The 22,122-nt window shown below is 30.4% G+C and overlaps 1 protein-coding gene, 1 long non-coding RNA gene and 1 pseudogene across 2 annotated transcripts; 2 read left to right on the top strand and 1 right to left on the bottom strand.

The window, feature by feature from the left end:
* Positions 1-5,045: 5,045 nt before the first annotated feature.
* Positions 5,046-9,317, bottom strand: LOC112805186 (uncharacterized). The gene is made up of 5 exons (XM_025847591.2): positions 9,278-9,317; positions 7,274-7,698; positions 6,561-6,652; positions 5,860-5,995; positions 5,046-5,437 (listed from the first exon to the last, which is right to left on the bottom strand). The coding sequence occupies exons 1-4, from the start codon at positions 9,315-9,317 to the stop codon at positions 5,941-5,943; spliced, it is 612 nt and encodes a 203-aa protein (XP_025703376.1). The 3' UTR covers positions 5,046-5,437; positions 5,860-5,940.
* On the top strand, positions 9,134-15,047 carry LOC112695419 (mediator of RNA polymerase II transcription subunit 14-like; annotated as a pseudogene).
* Positions 15,048-16,384: 1,337 nt separating this feature from the next.
* Positions 16,385-18,966, top strand: LOC112695420 (uncharacterized). Its single transcript, XR_003150388.3, has 4 exons — positions 16,385-16,559; positions 16,652-16,705; positions 16,801-16,924; positions 18,646-18,966. It is a non-coding gene; the product is annotated as an uncharacterized lncRNA (long non-coding RNA).
* The last annotated feature ends 3,156 nt before the right edge of the window (positions 18,967-22,122 follow it).

A 22,122-nucleotide genomic window follows, 5' to 3' on the forward strand; every position in this document is an offset into this window, starting at 1 on the left:
CAAAACAAACGCTACCTTAAAAATGAGCCATTGTTTTGGCATCATTCTCGAAATTTTTTTTAATTATATTTTTCTAAAATTTTTTTTTACAAAAATAAAAGTGATTTTATGTTTGAATATCTCGTATAAAATGATTTTTTATTTATCAATTATATTTAGATAAAATAAGATAAAAATATTTTTTATTAATTTATTATATAAAAATATTTTTTTATTTAAAAAAATCTTTTAAAAAAAAATGTAAATGTAACTTTTTAAAAAATATATATTTTTTATTTTTTTAATATTTTTATTTTTACTATTAAAAATTTTATTTTATCAATTTATTGACACCCGAACAAAGATATTATATTTGCCCCGAACAAAGATATTATATTTGCCCACTCTAAATCGTAATCATGTCAATCAGGATAATATACAACACAAGGAATCACGTTTATAAATTGCTGCATTTACTCACGGATTATACTTTCTTCATAAATTCGTTGTAAGGCGGCGTATTTTATCTTTTGGGATAATTTTTTCATAAGCTATTGGAAAATTATCAAGTGCTCCCCTGACCGTAAACAATTTATAAACTCTTGGCTTAATAGTGAAGGAGCGAAGAATTCAGCTCTAAGCTAGCAGGATTCTTGCAGCATTTATCATACCATGCTGTAAGCTAGTGGAATTCTTGCAGCATTCATCATATCATGGTTTATGATTTTGTGTATAAAATGCACCTTTAAGTATATACTCATATTCATTTTTCATATCTATTTCTTTTCTCAAACTTAAAATGATTCTGCATTCAAATCCAGTAACACTAAAAATTTTTATTATGCACTAAACCCTAATTAATTCTTCAAATTGGGATGGAGACGCAGAAGAGATGGGAGAGGGAATAACTAATTACTAAAAGAAAAGGAAATAACATTCGGTACTGATTATGCAGAATTTTTATCCACGATTAAAAAAAAATATTTTGATTAATTTTACCTTTATTAGTATCATGCATCATTAATTTTAAGAAATAAAATATTAAACATATGTTAGTATACTAGTGTATTATATATAATCAAGATTGGGAAAATGTTTTATATGTAATTTTATTTTTTTAAAATTATGTTTCATCATATATAATTTATAAAAAATGTTTATAAAATTTGAATTTAAAATTTTCAATTTAAATATAAAATATTTACCATATTAATTGATCCAATAATTATTATTATATATTTACTTATGAAAAAGTATATTAACAAACACGTTATATTAATATTTATTAAGTTGATTGTAACATCTATTATCCTTATCAAAGTTTAAATTTTAATTTTAAATAATAAACAACTTCAAAAACAAGTTAAGAAAAAAAATGAGGAATTCAAATTTCAAATGAAAAAATTTAATAATAAATAGAATCATATTAATCAAATAGAGCCTTAGTTTAAACTTGAAAATTTTAAATTATCTAACCTTAGAAAAGCTAGAACTATATGGATACTAGAAAAAAAAACAAAAAAAGGAATTTAAAGCACATAAGCAAGTAAATTATTAATTATTTTATTAGTTTTGTAGTTTTTTATTTTCTAATAAAAAAGTATAATTTTAAAATTTATAATTAAATTTTTATATTAAATAAAAATATATAATTAAAGTTTTAGTAATTGTTTTTTTTTAATATTAATTTAAAATATTTATTTTTAACAAAAATACGTGAAAGGTATAAGAAAGGCAAGGTCACATGCAAGAGAAAGGAAGAAAGAATCGAATTGAAATTTGGTGAGAGGAGAGTCAGGAGACCAAGCTTAAAAACTTCCCAACTCAGTTGAAAGTAGCACCACGACTTGACTGAAGACTGAGCTTCTGCACAGTGCATACCTATCTATCAGTGTATATGATCAGTAAAGACAAATCTTTTTATCTATCCAAGCTTCTGCACAGTCTTTTTTTTATCTTCACTCAAGCACAATTTTGATGATCTTAATCATTTACATTATTTATATTACATTTGAATGATAGAGACTAACGGAACATCGAAGTTTCGCTCAAGTACAACGAATACCAGAACCGCTTCCTAAACTATTAGTCCGACGAAACCATATAAGCCCTATTCTGCTTCCTACTCATACCTGCTTCTTGCTTCCTTGCTCGCTCTAATTGGAACAATTGGAACAAAAATTAGTGCTCTCCGAGTGATGCCAACAGATTACCCCGCCAAAAATTAGTACACTCTTAACAAAGAAGAGAGTGCAGTCAAAGCACGTAATAAATGATAGTTACCACAATTCTATTATCTTTTATTTCAAATTATCCTCGATGTTAACGTAAATGGTAACAAAATAAAAAATTAAAATAAAATTATATTTATACAATTATTTGTATTACTGTTTTATTAGTTATTCAAAAAGTAATTAAAATTTGAAATTAATTAGTATAAAATATTACAGATATAAAATTAAGAAAAATTATTATTTGCATAAAAATGAGTTTAATGGATAATTATTCTATTTAATATATATTTAAAAATATTTTTTGTTGTATGAAAAACAAATATAAATGTAACATTGCATTTTATTCCTTTATTATAATTTATTAAGATATAATTATGTAATTAACTTTTTTAAACATTAGTTATTTATTTTGCATGCAATATAGAAATAAATGAATATAATATTTATTTAGTAGATCCAGTTATGTAAAATATTTTTGTTGTCATATTATTTGATAAATCAAAGAAAAGAAAATGTTATTTTAAGAAAAGCTAATAATATATTTTTAATAATTTAATAATACAAATAATAAATTTTAAATAGTATATATTATTTAAAATAATATAAGTATTCCAAGTAATATATTTAAAATATAGTAAAGTAACATATTTTAATAAAAAAATTTGTAATTAAGAAAATATATCAATACTTTTTTATATAAATTTTTTTATTAGATTTCTTTTTTTTGCAAGAACAATTAAAATATTATCGATATATGATAAAATATTACATGAATATTTAAGTTTATTTTCTATTTGGTTAGGATTTGATCCATCATAAAATATGACATATATAAATTGGAGTCATACAATATAGATTATTTAATCTAACCTACCTTATCATACATATGAGTATATAAAAGATAAATATTTAAAATATTTAAAATATAGATTTTATGAAAAATGGTTTTGATAAACAAATGTATTGTATGGAAAAAAAATTAATACTAATTTTTAAATTTTTATTTATTAGCTTTTTTTTTACAGATTAATTAGATATGTAACACACTTAGGCTCAGTTTAGGTAAACAGCTTAAGATACTTTTAAAAAATTAGCTTAAACAATAAATATTTATATTAAAAGTAGTTTATAAATAAGTTATTTTGTATTTGAATTTTTAGTCTTAAAAGTGCTTATTTTAAAGAAATGTGATAAAAAAAAGTAGTAGTATTATGAGAGAAGTCATTTTTTTTAACTTTTCTATAAGCTTCTAAGTAGCATTTTAGAAACTGCAATTTGGTTTTGAAAATTGTATTAGACATTAATACTACCATTTTTCATAAGTTAACGTTTAGAAAAATTACTTTTGAAATTTTCCAAACGGATCCTTAATTGGCTTTATCTTTTTACTAGTAGCTCAACACCGTTCTACCATTTTTCTATTGAGTTTAAAAAATTAATTTTTTATTTTTAGTTTTAGAATTATAAATTTAATATTAATAACTAAAAATAAATTATAAAAAATAAAATATTTTAAGTTATTTAACATGTAAAATATATAGAATAATTAAATTTAAATATAAAAAAATTAAAAAAATAAGTTGTTATTATGTGAACAAAATCAATATAAAAATTGACTAATATTATTTGAAGATTACTTATTTATAAATGTTATTAAATTTATTTATTTTCTCAATTCTATTTAATTAGAAGCAAATTTAAAAATTTATATACAAAATTCATCCATATGAAAACACTATTTATATAGTCACCAAAAAAAAAACACTATTTATATACGAAATACTTCTACAATCTGTATAAAAATATAATTATTATTAATTAATTGTATGTTTAAATTATTTCTCTTTTAACAAACTAAAGAAAAAGCATATTGATTCACTGGCAAAACATTAGTGTCAAAATAGTGTTTATGTAATTTGTTTATCTGCGTTTCGAAAACAAACATTGAAATAAACTACCATTTCAGTCCTTTTTATTTTTTAAGCCATTTTAATATATGTATTACCATGAAAACTAAATTATCAAATATACTATTAGAAATATTTAAAGTATCAATAAAAAAATATTGTTAAATTAAGTACATGAATAATTAAACATATGTTAAGTTCCAAATATATTTCATAACTGAATTAATAAATTATTATTTTTATTATAATTATTATTATTGTCAACAATATTAAACATTGTGTATATATAGGATGAACTATAAGATAAAGAGGTAAATTAATTTGTATAAATATACAGATATTCTCTTTTAGCTATTACCATAATACAAGATCCTAAAAATCAGTTTAAATCAGCTGATCAAACCGTAGCCAGGTGGAAACAACGAATCGGTTAGATACTATAAACTTAAGTTTAAAAAATCGCACTCGGATCTGGTCAATTTTTCTCAAAAGTCCAAAACCCCATTGTTTGGTTTAGAGAAGAGAAAATCTAACTAAACTACCAAAGTCCAAAACGCTCAACAGCACTCTCGAGAAAATCTAACTAAACTACCAAAGTCCAAAACGCTCAACAGCACTCTCATGCCTCGTCTATCTCACCGCCTCATCACTACAAGAAAAAGGAGCAGTTGTAACTTGTAACAAAAAAAATTGTTACAAAAAATACAAAAAATCTGAAAAATGACTCTTGCAGTATGTTTCGTTACAAAAAAATTTTGTAACAAAAAATGAAACGGTTACTGTACAAAGTAATATTTTGTAACAAATTTTTAATACAAAAGCAGAAATATATTACAAAAGCGATAACAAATTTTATCCAATGAGATATTTTTCGTAACAATATAATTTTTCCTATCACAAAATTTTGTTGCAAAATATAACTTGATTTTGTAACAACTTTCATTCCTTTAGTTACAAAAGCACAACATTTATTTTACAACAATTTTTTTAAAATTAATTGATATATCACTACAAAAAATTACAGAAATAGCGACCGATAACCCGATAACCCTTATTCCATTTACATGAGGAGGAAAACAAACCTATGTACATTCAGAATCCAAAGACGGAAATATATTTAAACAAGGACTCATAATGTCATTGAGTCTACAAATACTATAACAAAAGCAAGATTCTTGTATTCTACTTTTCATTTTAAGCCTTGGGGTTCAATTGGAGGCAAATAAACTCAATTTAACTGAGAAAGTTTATGATCATCAGATGGAGAACCAAATTGCAAAGAACAACATCAGCAAAGGCACGTTCAGGAGCAAGATCCTGCAGTAGCACGAATAAGCAAAATTTTATAAGAATATGTCAAGTGAAGAAAGCAAAACATAGAATAACTATGCTTGCTGTTTTAGTATAAATACCAAACAATTCCTCTAGCATATTTTCATTTAGCAAAAAGTACATTACTTATGCAATGCAAGCATGTTTATAAGTTATAACTTACTATAAAAGTCTAGCATCATTCCCTATAATCTCAAAGGATAGGAGTGGCATATTTAATTCAAGCATATAAATTCACTATGACTTCCACTAACTATAAAAGTCTAGCACCATCCCCCACAATCTCAAAGAATAACTACTATATATACCTAATTCTAAAACAGAACTAATTAAAATAATAGCACTTCCAAAACAATTTTTTTAAAGATAAAGATAAGTGTTCAAACAACCAACAACAAAATTATTACCAAAGATCAGTTTGGATTAGCATGATGCACTGGAGTTTAGTTTTGACAGTTGAATCTGAGCAGTCAGGTACTGACTCAAGCTCAGCTTTCTCTGGATGATCTAACAAAGGGAGTAAAGACCTCTGCTCTGATTTGCCTGATCAAAACACCAAGCAGAAATAAAACAACCCGCATTTCAAAGTAAATACCAAGATACCAGGCACTTGAACCTTAATAAAAATATAATAATAGTAACAATACTTCATTTGGCTTTAGCTCTTTTGTAACCTATGAATTCAACTAATTAAATTTTCTCTAAGTACTAAAGCTAAATATAACTTGAGCATGCTTCAAAAAAGTTGTAGAATAATTCATAGACAAACATGAAAAGATATTCTCAGAACATTATTTTCCTTATGGTAATGATGGAATATCATTGAAATAGACCAATGAGGAGTATTAAGAATAACGAAGAAAATAAATCAATGAATAAACAAATAAACTGGACAGTCTTAGTACTGCGCTGCCAACCGCAATGATGACAGCACTGCGAGAAGAACCTTTGAGTACAATTCAAATTTTGAAAGAAGAAGCACCTATAAAATTTGCAAGTGTTCACTATATTCACTCAAAGAAGAAAAGAAACTATAATTAACATGAAAAAAATAAATTGATAAATTTAATTCAAAGAATAGTGTATTAGCATTTGGAAGACAACTTACATAAAATCTTCTGGTTTAGATATCCAATCTTGCAGTGGTCCAGTTAGATAGTAATTAATGTCTTGCATATATGAAATAATGGGACAAGGGTCCTGCAGTAGAAAAACAATTGCACAAAGAACTATAATCAGAGTTAGTTGGACTGGTCACATTTTAGGAAAACAGAACATAATAGTGAATTAGTTGAAACACTTTCTTCATATTCGTTAAAATTTTCTCATTAACCTTTAAGCTTTCAAACAACTAAACTTAATATTTCCTTATCCTTACCTACAAAAAGAATTCTCAAATAAAGAAGCCCACACACCATTATCCTTTTCTAGTTTCACTCCCATTCATTTTGTTCAAATCATTTCAAAAGCTCTAGATTTCAATACCTACTGAGTGTATGTATAATCACATACAACAGCAATTATGAGTTCAATTATATGAGTTAAAATATAACATAACTCAGTGTTAAAACCCCAAATAATAAGGATTAAAATTATCCAAAATTGAGACTCACATACCTCTTTTTCTTTTCTTTCAGCCACATATGGAACTCAGTAGGTTTATATATAACAATAATAACAAGAACAACATTTGTAAGTTTATCCCTAAAATCAGTTGATAACACATAATCATGGACAAAATCACAAAAGAACAATACGTTAATAGACAACAAGAGTATTAAAGAACAATATTATAGGCAACAATATTCAAATAATCTTTACCATCAGCAGATAAAAAACCAGCAACCAAGGGACGAGCAGCAGAGATGAACCACCGTGGAGGAAGGAGAACGGCCGAAATGAACCAGGGTAGCAGAGACAGAGGACCAGGGACCAGGGTAGCAGAAGCAGAGGAGCAGCACGAGCAGGAACGGCGACGCAGAGGATGCGATGGCAGACGAGCACGAGCGGCGATGACGCAGAGGAGCAACACCGTGGATGACGGAGCAGGAACCGACGACGACGTAGAGGAGATGACGAACACGAACGGCGACGCAGAAGAGGACGGCGCTGGTAGATGCCAGTGCGAAGGAGTGGCAGAGACGAGGCATTGCTAACGGCGCAGGCTCTTCCTCCAGGAGCTCCATTGTTGAGCACTTGAGAAACTGTGGGAGGAGATGAGAGGAGAGCATAGAGAGTGATTTTTACTTAGAATTAGGTTTTTACTTTTCATATTTATTTTTATTTTTAAGTTTTAATGATTTTTATTTAATTTTAACAATTAAATTCTTTTAATTTAAAAAAATTTATTTTTAGTCAATATTTAAAAATTTATTATTAATAAAATTATATATTAATTTTTTAAAAGAATATAAAATAACATCTTTAATTAAAAAATATAAGTGGATCCAGTGATACAAACATAAAAAATAAATATACTAAATTATAAAGACAAAAACAATGACAAATTTTATTCATGTCAAATAAAAATTAACTTTCGCATGTGGAGCTTTTTTCACCTATTTAAGCAGTTCCTTGTTTTGTTTGTTTTGTTTTTTTTGTTTATTTTATTTCAGTCACAAAAAAAATTAACAGATTCATATGGTGTTATCGTATCTATTTTCAGTCATTCTGAATTTTAAAATAAAAAAGTTTAATTATTCTATTAATCCCTATAATTTCACCAAATTTACAATTAGGTGTCTAAATTTTTTTATTTTCAATTGAGTCTTTACACTACTTTTAATTTTGTAATTGGATTCTTTTCATATTAAAAATGTTAAAAATAACAAAATATTTCTCTCAAAAAATACGTAGTCAGTGATCTAATAAGATTCTTAATTTTGGATACCTTAACTTTGCGAATATTCAGTTAACTCTAATATTTTTTACATTATCAAGGACTTAATTACAAAATTAAAAGTAATATAAGGACTAAACTAAAAGAAAAAAGAAATATATAGAGTTAATCATAAATTTAGTAAAATTATAGGGCCTAGTAAAGTAATTAAACCAAATAAAAACAATACTGATGTAATGTTGTTCAAAGAATAAAGTCAATTTTCTTATATTTTCATATAACCAAAAATTATTCAAATCCAATAAATATAGAATTAGTTACGACTATATTTTAAAAAGTTGTTTATTGGCTATTAAAAATTTACTAAAATTAATATTTTTATCTTTTTAAATTTTAAATTAGATACGTTCGTTTTTTAAGTGCATTATCTTCTAATTTAAATTTAAAATCACATGAAAATGTTTAATTTTGATGATAAATTTAAACAATTTTTTAATAATTTTTATATATCTGATTATTTTTATTAATTATTAGTGATAATGATTCTTAAAAAGATAAATAAAACTTCGATAAATTTTTTATTGAAATTTTATTTTTTAAATACATATTTTAGATCAAAATAAAAAAAAGTTATTTTAGTCAATTATATAATTTTTTAACTGAATTAACATAATAATGGCAAAAAAAAAATTTTTCTTTTTACTAGGCTGCTGAACTGTTATCAATTTTAAAATACTAAATACTCATGTTGACAAAAACACCTATGTTTTACCTAATAAGAAGATGGTACAATACCTATACTAAACAATTCTTTTATTGTTGAAAATATTTGAAAGAAAATTATTGTTACAAGGAGAGTTGAGTTTCAGGTCTATACTGTTCCCAATTTTTTTACCTCCCTTTACGAAAAATATCCAACCCAAAGACACAAAGTCGCCCGTTTTCCGCACAAGCCATCTCTAGTTTCCAACGGTGTCTGACACTACCTCTGCGAGCCGCCTCCAACTTCCTCCATACGGTTTCCATCCTAACGGCTACAATAGAATCTCTTTATAATTGACCATACCAAGATAGAGAGAAAGGGAAAGCCTTATTCTGCTTCCTACTCATACCTGCTTCCGAAGCTATTTAATGCGACGAACGGAATAGATTCCTAATTTCTGAGGATTGAGAGACAGACATGGCTGCGGAGTTAGGGCAACAGACGGTGGAGCTGTCCACCCTGGTTTTTCGAGCTGCCCAAGATTCATACGGCAACTCGAAAGAACTGGTTGAGAAATGCAGGTCCACCGAATTGTCCGATACAGACAAGAAGATCAGTATCCTCAAGTTCCTCAGCAAGACCCAGCAGCGCATGATCCGCCTCAATGTGCTCTCCAAGTGGTGCCAACAGGTTACCCCGCCAAAAATCAAATCTTGCTATTTTTTCTTGCATAGCACTACTCTTCATTCAATCCATTGGTCTCTACAAATTCCAAAACTTTGTGTATTTGGGAGATACATAATCGATAATGAATAGAATTACGGGGTGGTTTGGGGCACTGGTTGAGCTGAAAACTAAAAGCTGTCATAAATCAGGGAAAGGAAGTTTTTTCTTTCTTTCTTTCTTTGTTGGATGGGATGTGCTTATAGGTTTTTTTTGCTTTGTAGGTTCCTTTGATAAAGCGCTGCCACCAGCTGGCTTCGACTGTTTCAAATCACGATATGTGTTTTACTCAAGCTGCGGATTCTTTGTTTTTTATACACGAGGGGCTTCAGCAAGCCCGTGCTCCGGTTTATGATGTGCCCTCTGCCATTGACGTTCTCTTGACGGGGAGTTACCAGCGGTTGCCTAAATGTATAGAGGATGTTGGTACTCAGTATACCTTGAATGAAGAACAGCAAAAGCCTGCTTTGAAGAAGCTGGACGCGCTTGTGCGGTCGAAATTGCTAGAAGTTTCTCTTCCGAAGGAAATTTCCGAGATAAAAGTTTCCGATGGTACGGCATTGATTAAGGTGGATGGAGAGTTTAAGGTTTTAGTGACTCTTGGTTACAGGGGACACTTGTCCATGTGGAGGATATTACATTTGGAGCAGCTTGTTGGTGAGAAGAATAAACCTATCAAACTGGAATTAATGCGGCGCCATGTTCTCGGGGATGATCTAGAGAGACGAATGGCGGCGGCAGAAAATCCATTTTCAATATTGTACTCAGTTCTTCACGATCTATGTGTTTCACTTGTCGTGGATACTGTCATCAGGCAAGTGCAAGCTCTTCGACAGGGAAGATGGAAAGATGCAATTCGATTTGAGCTCATATCCGACGGTGGAATGGGTCATGCGGCAGGTTCCAGTTCCATGCAGAACCCGGACAGGGAATCTGATTCATCCGGTCCTCGAACTCCTGGTTTAAAAATCATATACTGGCTGGAGTTCAATAAAAATGCTGGCATGTCTGACTCAGGTGCATGCCCATTCATAAAAATTGAACCTGGGCCAGATCTTCAGATAAAGTGCATACACAGCAATTTTGTCATAGATCCACTAACAGGCAAGGAGGCAGAGTTTTTCTTGGACCAGAGTTGTATTGATGTTGAGAGGTTGCTGTTAAGAGCTATTAGCTGCAACCGGTATACTCGTCTACTGGAAATTAAAAGAGAACTGGGAAAAAATAACCACGTCTGTCGAGCAGCGGATGATGTTGTACTCCAGTCTCACTTGGGTGGACCTGATGTTGAATATAAACATGTTAGTGTACATTTGTTAGGGAACATTTGGAGTATCAATTTGATATGCTACATCAGGCAATTTTTTTTGTTTCTTTTGGGTTTTGGCATATGTGGTTTGATGCTTCTTCTTTGGTATCACCCCAATTTGGGGTTTTCCTTTGTTAACATGCTTGTAACTTTCGAGAACTATATTGTAAATTACGGATATTTGACTATTTTCGTATTTTGCCACCATAAGTACTTCTCATCATTCTTGCATGGACTATCTGTAGCTAGATTCTGATATCTTCTGTCTGTTATGTATGTATGTATGTATGTGTGTGTGTGTGTGTGTGTGGAATTTCCGCTGCTTGGTAAATACTTTGCTGCTGAACACTTTTGACATGTAGTTAATTTTCCAGTAAACACAGTTGGCCTTTAAATTTTGCTAGCTATGATACAATTTGTGGCAGAATTTGTGATACCCTTTTACAAATCTTGTAATATTATATCCTACCTCTTTCCCATTCAACCATTCATTAAATTTTAAAAGATGATGCTGCCTTTGTCTGTAGAAGGATGATAAATGCTTCAGCAAGGAATCTGAAGGGTATGAGGTGTTGCGTGTGCGTGCCTATGCCTCATGTTTTTTTACTCTTGGAGTTAATATCAGGTACCTTACTTTTCTAAGATGCTTTTTCCTAATATCTTAGGCATTTGAGTTTAGTTTCTCAAATTTATGTCCCTGTTATATTATTCAGAAATGGCCGTTTCCTTCTTCAATCATCGCAAAACATAGTTGCTTCTTCAGCATTGTTAGAATGTGAAGAAGCTTTGAATCAGGGATCTATGACTGCAGCTGATGTATTTGTAAGCTTGAGAAGCAAAAGTTTATTGCACTTGTTTGCATCTATCGGAAGAGTCTTAGGGCTAGAGGTATATTTCCCTGTTTTCATTCCTTTTATTGTTATAAGAAAAAGACAAATTCCCAAACTATTTTGGACTGAATTTAAGTTGTTATTAGAAATGACTTACCTAAGACCACTGGCTTATTGGACATTCTTGTAGGTATTTGAGCATGGATTTAGTACAGTAAAAGTACCCAAAAACATTTTGAATGGTTCAGCAATGCTAATTATGGCGTTTCCAGACTGTGGGAGCTCTTATTTCCTGATGATGGAACTTGATAAGGATTTTAAACCTTTGTTTAAGCTGTTAGAGACTCAGCCAGATTCTTCTGGAAAAGATACTTTATTTGGTGTCCTTAATCAGGTGCTGCGGGTCAAAAGAATTGATATAGGACAGCTGCAGGCACTTAAAGATGAAATGAATTTAAGCCTGGTTGACTGGGGAAAATTACACTCTCTTTTGCCCAATGCTGCTTGTCCAAATCAAGAATCTGTACGTGAGTTTCTTTCTGATATTCGACTTGAGAGTTCCATACAGAATGCAAAAGGTCATCCTTCAGGTTTTTCATCACTTGTTGATGAAGTGTTTGGACTCGAGAAAGGTTCTTCTGCATCTCCATTCTCTGTTCAAAATCATGGATCCCTACCTTCACATTATGGTTCTGTCCCAATGAATCTCCATAGTCTAAAAGCTGGGACCCCATCTCCAAAGTGGGAAGGAGGCATGCAAATATCTCAGGTTAACAATATAACAAAACCTTCAGGTGTTACAAACCACTATAGTGATTCCATGTTCTCATCAGGCAGTGTGAAGGGCCCAGTTCAATCCAATTCTGTTGGATCAATTTCCACAGGACAAGGAAGGAGCGCAGCTGGGAAAAGGTTATTTGTTTCAAAGTCTGAACAGGATCTGGCTTCTCTTAAATCTCCGCATTCAGTTGACATTGTGTCCTCAACTGCAATGGATGAAGATCAACTTAGAGTACTGAGTGATTCCTCTAATGATGGTTTAGGTGAAAGTCGGTCATCTCGACTATTATCTCCTCCTCTTCCAACTAGTTCTCGCATATCTTTACCTAATTCCAAACCTAATGGACCTCAAGCTGAATCACTCAAGGCTGCTGGAGCCAATTCATGTGCTTCAACTCCCGTATGTAAGATACTTTCTTTCTTCTCTTCATCTTTATCGTGTAATGTATTTGCATTCTGTTATATATATTACCTAAAAACACACATCACTGCCGAAATGACTTTTTGCAGCCCAGGCAATGGAATCCACAGGCAATGAAGATGTTATACCCAAACACGATAAAAGATCTCGGAAGAGAACAGCTTCAGATATGTTGAATTTGATTCCATCTCTTCAGGGTCTTGAAAACAACTCAGCAATTTGCAAGAGGAGAAAGATTTTGGATTCATCTGGCTCTCAACTGTCTTTGCCACAAGGGGTTGTACCTAGTGAAATGATATCTAGGGCTGAAGGATACAGCTATGGAAGTTTGATTGCAGAAGCAAATAAAGGGAATGCCCCATCTAGCATTTATATAGCAGCCCTGCTTCATGTGGTCCGGCACTGTTCACTTTGCATTAAGCATGCTAGGCTGACGAGCCAAATGGATTCATTAGATATCTCATACGTCGAAGAAGTGGGTTTAAGAAGTGCATCCTCTAACATTTGGTTCCGACTTCCATTTGCCAGAGGTGATTCATGGCAACATATATGCTTGCGACTTGGCAGACCTGGTTGCATGCATTGGGATGTTAAAATAAATGATCAGCACTTCAGGGATTTATGGGAGCTTCAGAAAGGGAGCAGTGCTACACCATGGGGCTCAGGTGTTCGAATCGCCAATACGGCTGACATTGATTCACACATACATTATGATCCAGATGGTGTTGTTTTGAGCTATCAGTCAGTTGAGGTAGATAGTATAAAGAAACTAGTGGCTGATATACAAAGGCTTGCTAATGCAAGAACTTTTGCCCTTGGCATGCGGCAATTGCTTGGGGTAAGAGCTGATGAGAAGTCAGAAGAGACAAGTTCTGATGCCAAAGTATCGGGTACAAAGTTTGCTTCAGACACTGCGGAGAAAGTTACAGAACATATGAGAAAAGCATTCAAGATTGAGGCAGTTGGACTGATGAGCTTGTGGTTTAGCTTCGGTTCAGCTGTCCTTGCTCGTTTTGTTGTTGAGTGGGAATCTGGTAAAGAGGGTTGCACAATGCATGTATCTTCAGACCAACTTTGGCCCCATACTAAGGTAGGTTTGTTTTTCGTGAACTGATTTTGTTTGTTTCTTTCCTTTGACTACAGCTGGTCGATTTCTTACATGCTCTGGTTACTTATGCTACTTATTGAGTGACATTATTGTGGAGCATCTTTCTTGTGCTTTGTTGGCTGATTTTTGCAGTATGAAGTATGAACTAGAAAATACTTGAAATTAGTTTATTTATCAGCTTCCTTTCTTTTTAACTTGCAATGCTTAAATGGCATCTGTTTTCTGCTATTTCAGTGGTGATAAAAAAACCAGTTACTTACATGAAGTAACTGGTTTCAGAAACATGTGAATTTGTATTTTTGTGTAGATACAACAATATCATTTGATCAGAATGTTTTTTATGCTTTTACTTTATACAGTTTCTAGAAGATTTCATAAATGGAGCTGAAGTTTCATCGCTTTTGGATTGCATTCGGCTGACTGCGGCTCCCTTGCATGCTCTGGCTGCTGCAACCAGGCCAGCTCGAGCTGGTCCTCTATCTTCCATACCTAAACAAACTGGTTATATACAACCACAGGGACTTCTTGGTAGCTCAACTTCAAACATTGGCCAGCCTACCTCTGGTCCTGGGGGAAACACTGCCATGTCTGCTCCTGGTGGTCTTACCAATCAAACCCTATCCATGTTAGCTGCAGCTGGGCGAGGTGGGCCGGGCATTGTTCCAAGTTCACTTTTACCTATCGACGTCTTTGATGTGGTCCGCGGTCAACAGGAAACAGTTTGCTGTTGACATGGGTTGCTTTGCCGGTGATCAACACCGCCTAAAGTATTGTGCCAATAAACTATTAAAATAGCTTAATTAAACTTAAAATAGGACTTGATCATGTACAAACCATTCTATATTGATATAATTTAAAAGTATTTTTTTTATGAAAAATAAATATATATGTTACATTGCATTTTATTCCCTTATTATAATTTATTAAGATAAAATTATGTAATTAACTTTCTTAAACATTAGTTATTTATTTTGCATGCAATATAAAAATAAATAGATATAATATTTATTTAGTAGACCCAGTTATGTAAAATATTTTTGTTGCCATATTATTTGATGAACCAAAGAAAAAAAAATATTATTTTAAAAAAAATTAATAAAATATTTTTAATAATATTACTAATACAAAATAATAAATTTTAAACGTTCTTTTAAATAGTATATAGTTTTAAAATTATAAATTTAATATTAATAATTAAAAATAAATTATAAAAAAACAAAATATTTTAAGTTATTTAACATGTGTAATATATAAAATAAATGAATTTAAATTAAAAAAATTAAGATTAAAAAAATAAATTGTTATTATGTGAACAAAATCAATATAAAAATTGACTAATATTATTTGAGGATTACTTATTTATAAATGTTATTAAATTTTTATTTATTTTTTCAAATTTTTTAATTAGAAACACATTTAAAAATTTATATACAAAATTTATCCATATAAAAAGACTATTTATATACAAAATACTTCTAAAATCTGTATAAAAATATAATTATTATTAATTAATTGTATGTTTAAATTATTTCTCTTTTAACAAACTAAAGAAAAAGCATATTGATTCATTGGCAAAACATTAGTGTCAAACTAGTGTTTAGTTTGTTTATCTGTGTTTCGAAAGTTCAATTCTTTTTATTTTTTGAGCCATTTTAGTATATGTATTAACATGAAAACTAAATTATCAAACATACTATTAGAAATATTTAAAGTATCAATAGAAAAATATTGTTAAATTAAGTACATGAATAATTAAACACATGTTAAGTTTCAAGTATACTTCATAACTGAATTAATAAATTATTATTTTTATTATTATTATTGTCAACAATATTAAACATTATATATATATATATATATATGATGAATTATAAAATAAAGAGGTAAGTTAATTTGTATAAATACACAGATATTCTCTTTTAGCTATTACTATAATACAAGATCCTAAAAATCAGATTAAACCGGCCGATCGTGTAAATTTCGTTAAATTAGTAAATAATTAATTAATAAATTAAATTTTAATAAGAAAAATTAGAAATGTAAATCTTATATTAAATTAGGATACAACTAATTAAAACGAGAAATTTGACACTAATTTTAAAGAATTTAATCCAAAATTAAGTCGAACAGGCCGAACTTGTTAAACTGGGCCCAAAATAGCCCAAAGCCCAATTAAACCCAACCATATTTTACCAACATAGCTCCCCTTTCTCCTCTCTAACCTCATTCACGCTGGAAACATTCAAAGAAGGGGGAAGAACAAGTAACAACCCTAGCTTTCACTCATATAATCAAATCCCAATAATTTTTTATCCGGAGCTCTGATTGCCACACCGTTTGCGGCCACGTGTTAACCGCGTCGAGCTCTACGATTCCATCAAAACAATTTCATAGGTAAGTCTCATCTCTTGTATCAGCCTCTCATTCTCTTGAATTTTCAAAAATTTAGATTTCTGGTTATTGAAATTCAATGTCTTGATGTTTAGGCTAAAATAACTTGAGGAAAATATTCACTTTTGCTTATGTGACGCTTGGATAAGGTGAGGATCATCAATCCTAGTTAATTCTTTGAGTTTGTGTATTGGGTATTGAATTGAGATATATATATATATATGTGTGTGTGTGTGTGTGTAAGAGTTTGAATTGTGGACATTGGTGATTGGTGGAAGCTTGGGTTGGTGCTAGAGTTGGAATTGTGGTGAGAAGACTTGCTTCTTGCCTTGTGGGTTGCCTTGGGTAATACTTGGAAATCGGCCAAGGTATGGTTTAGGTTTCGCGTATTTATATATAATGTTCTGTAAAAACTTAGGCTAAAAAACCTTAGGTTAGGTTGGAATGATTAAGCATGTTGAATAATTAGTGCTTGTGATGATGATTGTTGATATGAGTTGAATATATGTTGGTGATCATAGTTATAGTGGAAATATAATGCTATATGGTGTATTGATGAGTGGTTGACAAGTTGGTGATATTGATCATGTATATATGAATGTTAATAACATTGTTGGTTAAGGTGAGACATTTAAGTGTGAATGTGCATAAGATTAAAGTATGATTGATGTGTGGAGATTTTAGTGTTAGTTTGGTATCGTATGTTGTTGTGTTGATGGATATAGATATGGTAAATTGAATTGAGGTTGAGATTTAATGAAAATTGAGGTTTTGAGGTTTTGTGAAAAATTAGTTTTTAGCCAAATTTCGGCGAGGCATAACTTGACTTTTAGATCCTTAAATTGTTTTAAACTTATTTTATATGAAAATTAGGTCTGTAAAGTTTATACCGTTCGAAGAATGGATGAAAAATGTTTTAAAATAAAAAAATTATGCGCGTCGAAAGTTTGAGATTTTAAATGATAAATATGCAGATTTCAAACTTAGCCAATTTTTTTGCTAGAAAGCCTTGCATGCGTACGCATACACCCTTATACGCATTGATTACATTCTGTTTGGTACCTATACGAATACATACAGGAGCCATACGCATGCGTTCAATTCTGTCTAGCGTACATGCATACGCGGACAGATGCATGTGTACGCGTCTTGCCTAAAAAGAGGCCTATGCGTATGCATACATGTGTATGCGTACGCATACCCCTATTTTCAGCAAATCATTATTTTGTGTTTTCAAAGCAAATTTGACATCCTAAACCTATATTTTCATTCCTTTGGCCCTAGAACCTGTTAATAAGCCTAATAATAGGAGGAAGTTAGGGTATTGTGGTAATTTGGAGATGAAGGAAGATTTTTATGAGGTAATGAGTGGTCGAGGAAGATGTGATGAGCTATGAATTATTATTGAGAGTGAAATGATATTTATGAGAAATGATTAGTTAATATTGAGCTTGGGGTGTTGTTCTCCCCATGTCAGCTTGGGATTCGTCCCATGGATAATATCGAGCTTGGGGTGTTGTCTCCCCATGTCAGCTTGGGATCCTGCCCATGGTTATCATTGAGTTTAGGGTGTTGACTCCCCCATGTCAGCTTGGGATTCTTTCCATAGTTAATTTCATATGGTCATCAACCAGGACATGTTGGGTTGGCTACGTAACCGACAGTTGATATCAACAGCCATATGACAGGCAAACGTCATGTGCATATTGTATGATTTGCTTGCTTGTGAATTATATGGGATTGCCTACGTGATTATAATATGATATTTGTTATAATTGCTATATGTATTATTTGTGGACTACTTGTGTTTGCCTTGTTTTGTTTATTTGTCTGTGCAACTCATCATATGAGACGGAGGAGAGGTGAAAAAGATTAGTGTACAGGTTAAGTTTGGTTAGGTTAAGAACCTTTAGACGACCACCTATTTATGGCTTCTGTTTTTAGTTCCTTAAACTTTATATCTGAGTGTCGATGTTTTAGGATTGCCTCTGGCATTTCCAGGACCTTATATCTTATATGCGTGACACCTTTACCATGCTGAGAACCTCTGGTTCTCACCCTATACTATATTGTTGTTTTTCAAATGCAGGTCAAGGAGCTTCCCAGTAGGCATTTGGACTCCTATAGCGGAGCGGTTTTCTGGGTGTTATTTTGATGTACAATTTATGTTTATATATGTACTTGACTCTCCGAACAGCTACTTTATTTTGTACCTCTTAGAGGTTTATAGAGAAATAGGGTTTATCTTTGTATTTTGGGATTTTGGGGTATGTATATGTGTATGTAAATACTCTCCGACCAGCCTTAGTTTCGCAGGCTGAGTTAGGAGCTTGTTATTTTGTACCCTTCACTCTTTGCCCTTACTTTCTATATATGTAGGTTTACGAACCTTAGTTTTCTTCGTACACAAGTTTTCCGTTCATGTGAGCATTACGATTTTTGTTTTAAACTTTTCTTCACAGGCTCCTCGATATGAATTCCTTTTATCTATTATTATTATTATTTTTTTTTAGAGGTCGTAATATCTTGCCACCTCAACTTTATGACTTAAGCATAAGACTATGTGTGTTAGGGTGTTACAGATCGAACCGTGACCAAGTGGAAACAACGAATCGGTAAGATACTTTAAACGAAAGTTTCAAAAATCGCATTCGGTCGGTCAAACCAAACTGAGATCCAATCGATTTCTCTCAAAAGTACAAAACCCCACCGTTTGGTTTAGAAAGAGAAAATCTAACTAAACTACCAAAGTCCAAAACACTCAACAGCACCTTCATGCCTCGTCTATCTCACCGTCTCATTCTTCATCTCCTTCCTCTCATCAATCTCCTCCCTCATCCCTCACTTCCGTCCAGTCACCGCCCTTCTACGGTTGCCGTTGCAACTTCTGGAAGTTGCATCCATCGCACTGCCATCGTCGCTGTTGCAACTGATCTCGCCTCCTGCCTTCCTTGCGCAGTACTATCCAGTCGGCGCCAGTTCTGTTCCACCACGCTCCTCCCCTTTAGTCGCGTCAGCCCCTCCAATCGTCGTGCCCTGTCCCTTGTGTGCTCACTGCTCAGTCTGCTCTCTTCTAGGTATTTTTTTTAATTGTCATTATTGTTAGTTAATCTGTGAAATGTGATTTTTTATTACTGTGTGGTGTAGGATTGTGAAGAATTTTGAATAGTTTATCATATGACATTTTATGGTTGTTTTTTTGTTTAATTTGACTTTTGAGTTTGTATTTGAAGGTGATCATAATAATGTGGTTTATGTAATATTTTTATTTTGGATAATATTTTAAAGTTATATTAGATTATAATTATGTTTTATTGTGTGTATCTATATTTTATGTATGATTTTATTAAAAACGGGTTTTCGGTTAAACTACAGTCGAATCGATTGAACCATAAATTAATATTTAGAGCGGTTCGATGACCAGTTCAATTTTAGAACTTTGCTATAATGACAGATGTATTGTAAGTACAATAATTTTCAACTTTTGTTTTTAATCAGAGAATAGCGTTATAGGAGTGGTTATGGCTAATTGACTAACTTAGAGTGAACTGTGTAAAATTTTAGGAATAGTTTTTATTATGCCTTTATGCCATGAAAATAGACATTATTCGGTTTGTTTGAGATAAAATTGAGTTTAAATTCTTTTTTTTTTCTTAAGCAAAAAACATTTACATGGATAAAACATAGTTTATCAAAAGGCATGAAAAAATTTACTTTAAAACATAAATTTATTTTTTAAAATTGAAAATATATAAATTTATCCCTTAATCAATTAAAAAAAATTGGATAATCAAAATATAATATATATTATCTTGTAAAAATTATAAACAAATTAGTCTATCTAATAAAATCTAGATATGTCACCAAAAAATAGAAAAATAAAAACAAATTACTAAATATTTTCAAGAATATAAGTGTCAAAAAAATAATTTTAAATGATAAAAATAATAAAAATATCACCAACAATTTTAAAGTCGTGAAGAAAATAATCTAACGTAAATAAAAACAACAAGACACATATGTAACCTGTGAAAATAGCATATTATTTGAATCTTTAGGTACAATTATACTTTAATTTTTCAAAAAGATTAAAACTTTTTTTAATATTATTAAAAGTTAGTATTCTAGGATTAATATTAAATGGACTAAAATGCTCCTTTATGTTTAAGTTTTTTCACTATATTACAAATTAAAATTTGAATTTAATTGCAGTTCGACTAAAATACCTACTAAATTCATTTAAAAAATAATTATTTTTTATTATTAATTTTAAAAACACTGAAATACGCTTTTAAAATAAAATTTATTTAATTGTATTTGACATAATAAATGTGAATTCTAAAAACTGAAATTCTCTCGCAATAATTTTAAAAAGAATAAAGCAATTATTCATACACACACCCATTAAACATGGTCCAGTCTACATACCGAATAAAAAATGGATAAACCACCAAATAAACTGTATCTAAGTCGACTCAATAACGACAACTTCAATCTACATGGCGTTGCCCACACGTGTCAAAAATGACTACCATCTCGACAAACAAATTAAAACCCTTAACTTTAAGTGTTTGGATCTCATGTCATATTCAAAACTCACCATGATTTTAGATTACAACTCGGAATAACTTTTACTGCTAATTTTTTAAAAAATAAATCTAAAATAATGTCATTATAAAATTAATTCATCTTATTTGATTGTATTAAAAATTAAAAATTAAAATTCGATTTAAGAAAAAAAACCTTTATTACACTTTTAATTCATTTAAAAAATCCAAAATACTTTTTTTATAACTCAAACAAAGTTAAACTATAAGAAAAATTTAAAATTTTTTTCATATATTCTATTTTAAGAGACTAAAAGATTTTTATAGCATTAGTTTAAAAACAAAAAACAAAAACAAAAAATGCGCTTGTAGTTTATATTTAAAGTATGAATAAATGGTCAAATTAATTTCTAAAAGATTACTCGTTTTTTAAATTGGCCCTCGAAATTTTTTTATTAATGAAACTCGTTCTTTAAAGATTTTAAATTATTCATGGTAGTCTTTTTGTCACTTTCTTTGTTGATGGGTAAAAAATTGTTAATATGTCACGTTAAGTGATACCACAACATACATCTAAGAGTGTGTTTGTTTAAAGCCATGAGACATTGGGACAGAAACACAAAATCTTATTTGACATATGAGACATGAACAGAGACATTGTGTTAAGAGACACCGAATTAGTATATTGTGTGTTCATCTAATCAAGAAAGACACAAAGACACTAATAAGAGACACAACTTATTTTTTATTTTTTTCTTTCATTATTTTTGTTAATTTTTAATAATTATAACTCTTATTATTATATTTTTTTCCTAAATTTTTTGAATAAAAAATTGAGAATAAATTAGACTTTCATAAGTTGTTCTAGTTTATCACCAAATAAAATATAAAAACATTAATTTGTGTTTCTGTCATTTCTGTCTAGTTCGCAGTGTCTTGTCTTGTCATGTTTTTAAAATCAAACGCAACCTAAGAGTCTTAATTGACTATTAACATTATAAATTTATAAAATTTGGTCA

Source organism: Arachis hypogaea, chromosome 6 (assembly GCF_003086295.3).
Source record: "Arachis hypogaea cultivar Tifrunner chromosome 6, arahy.Tifrunner.gnm2.J5K5, whole genome shotgun sequence".
Lineage (NCBI taxonomy): Eukaryota > Viridiplantae > Streptophyta > Magnoliopsida > Fabales > Fabaceae > Arachis > Arachis hypogaea.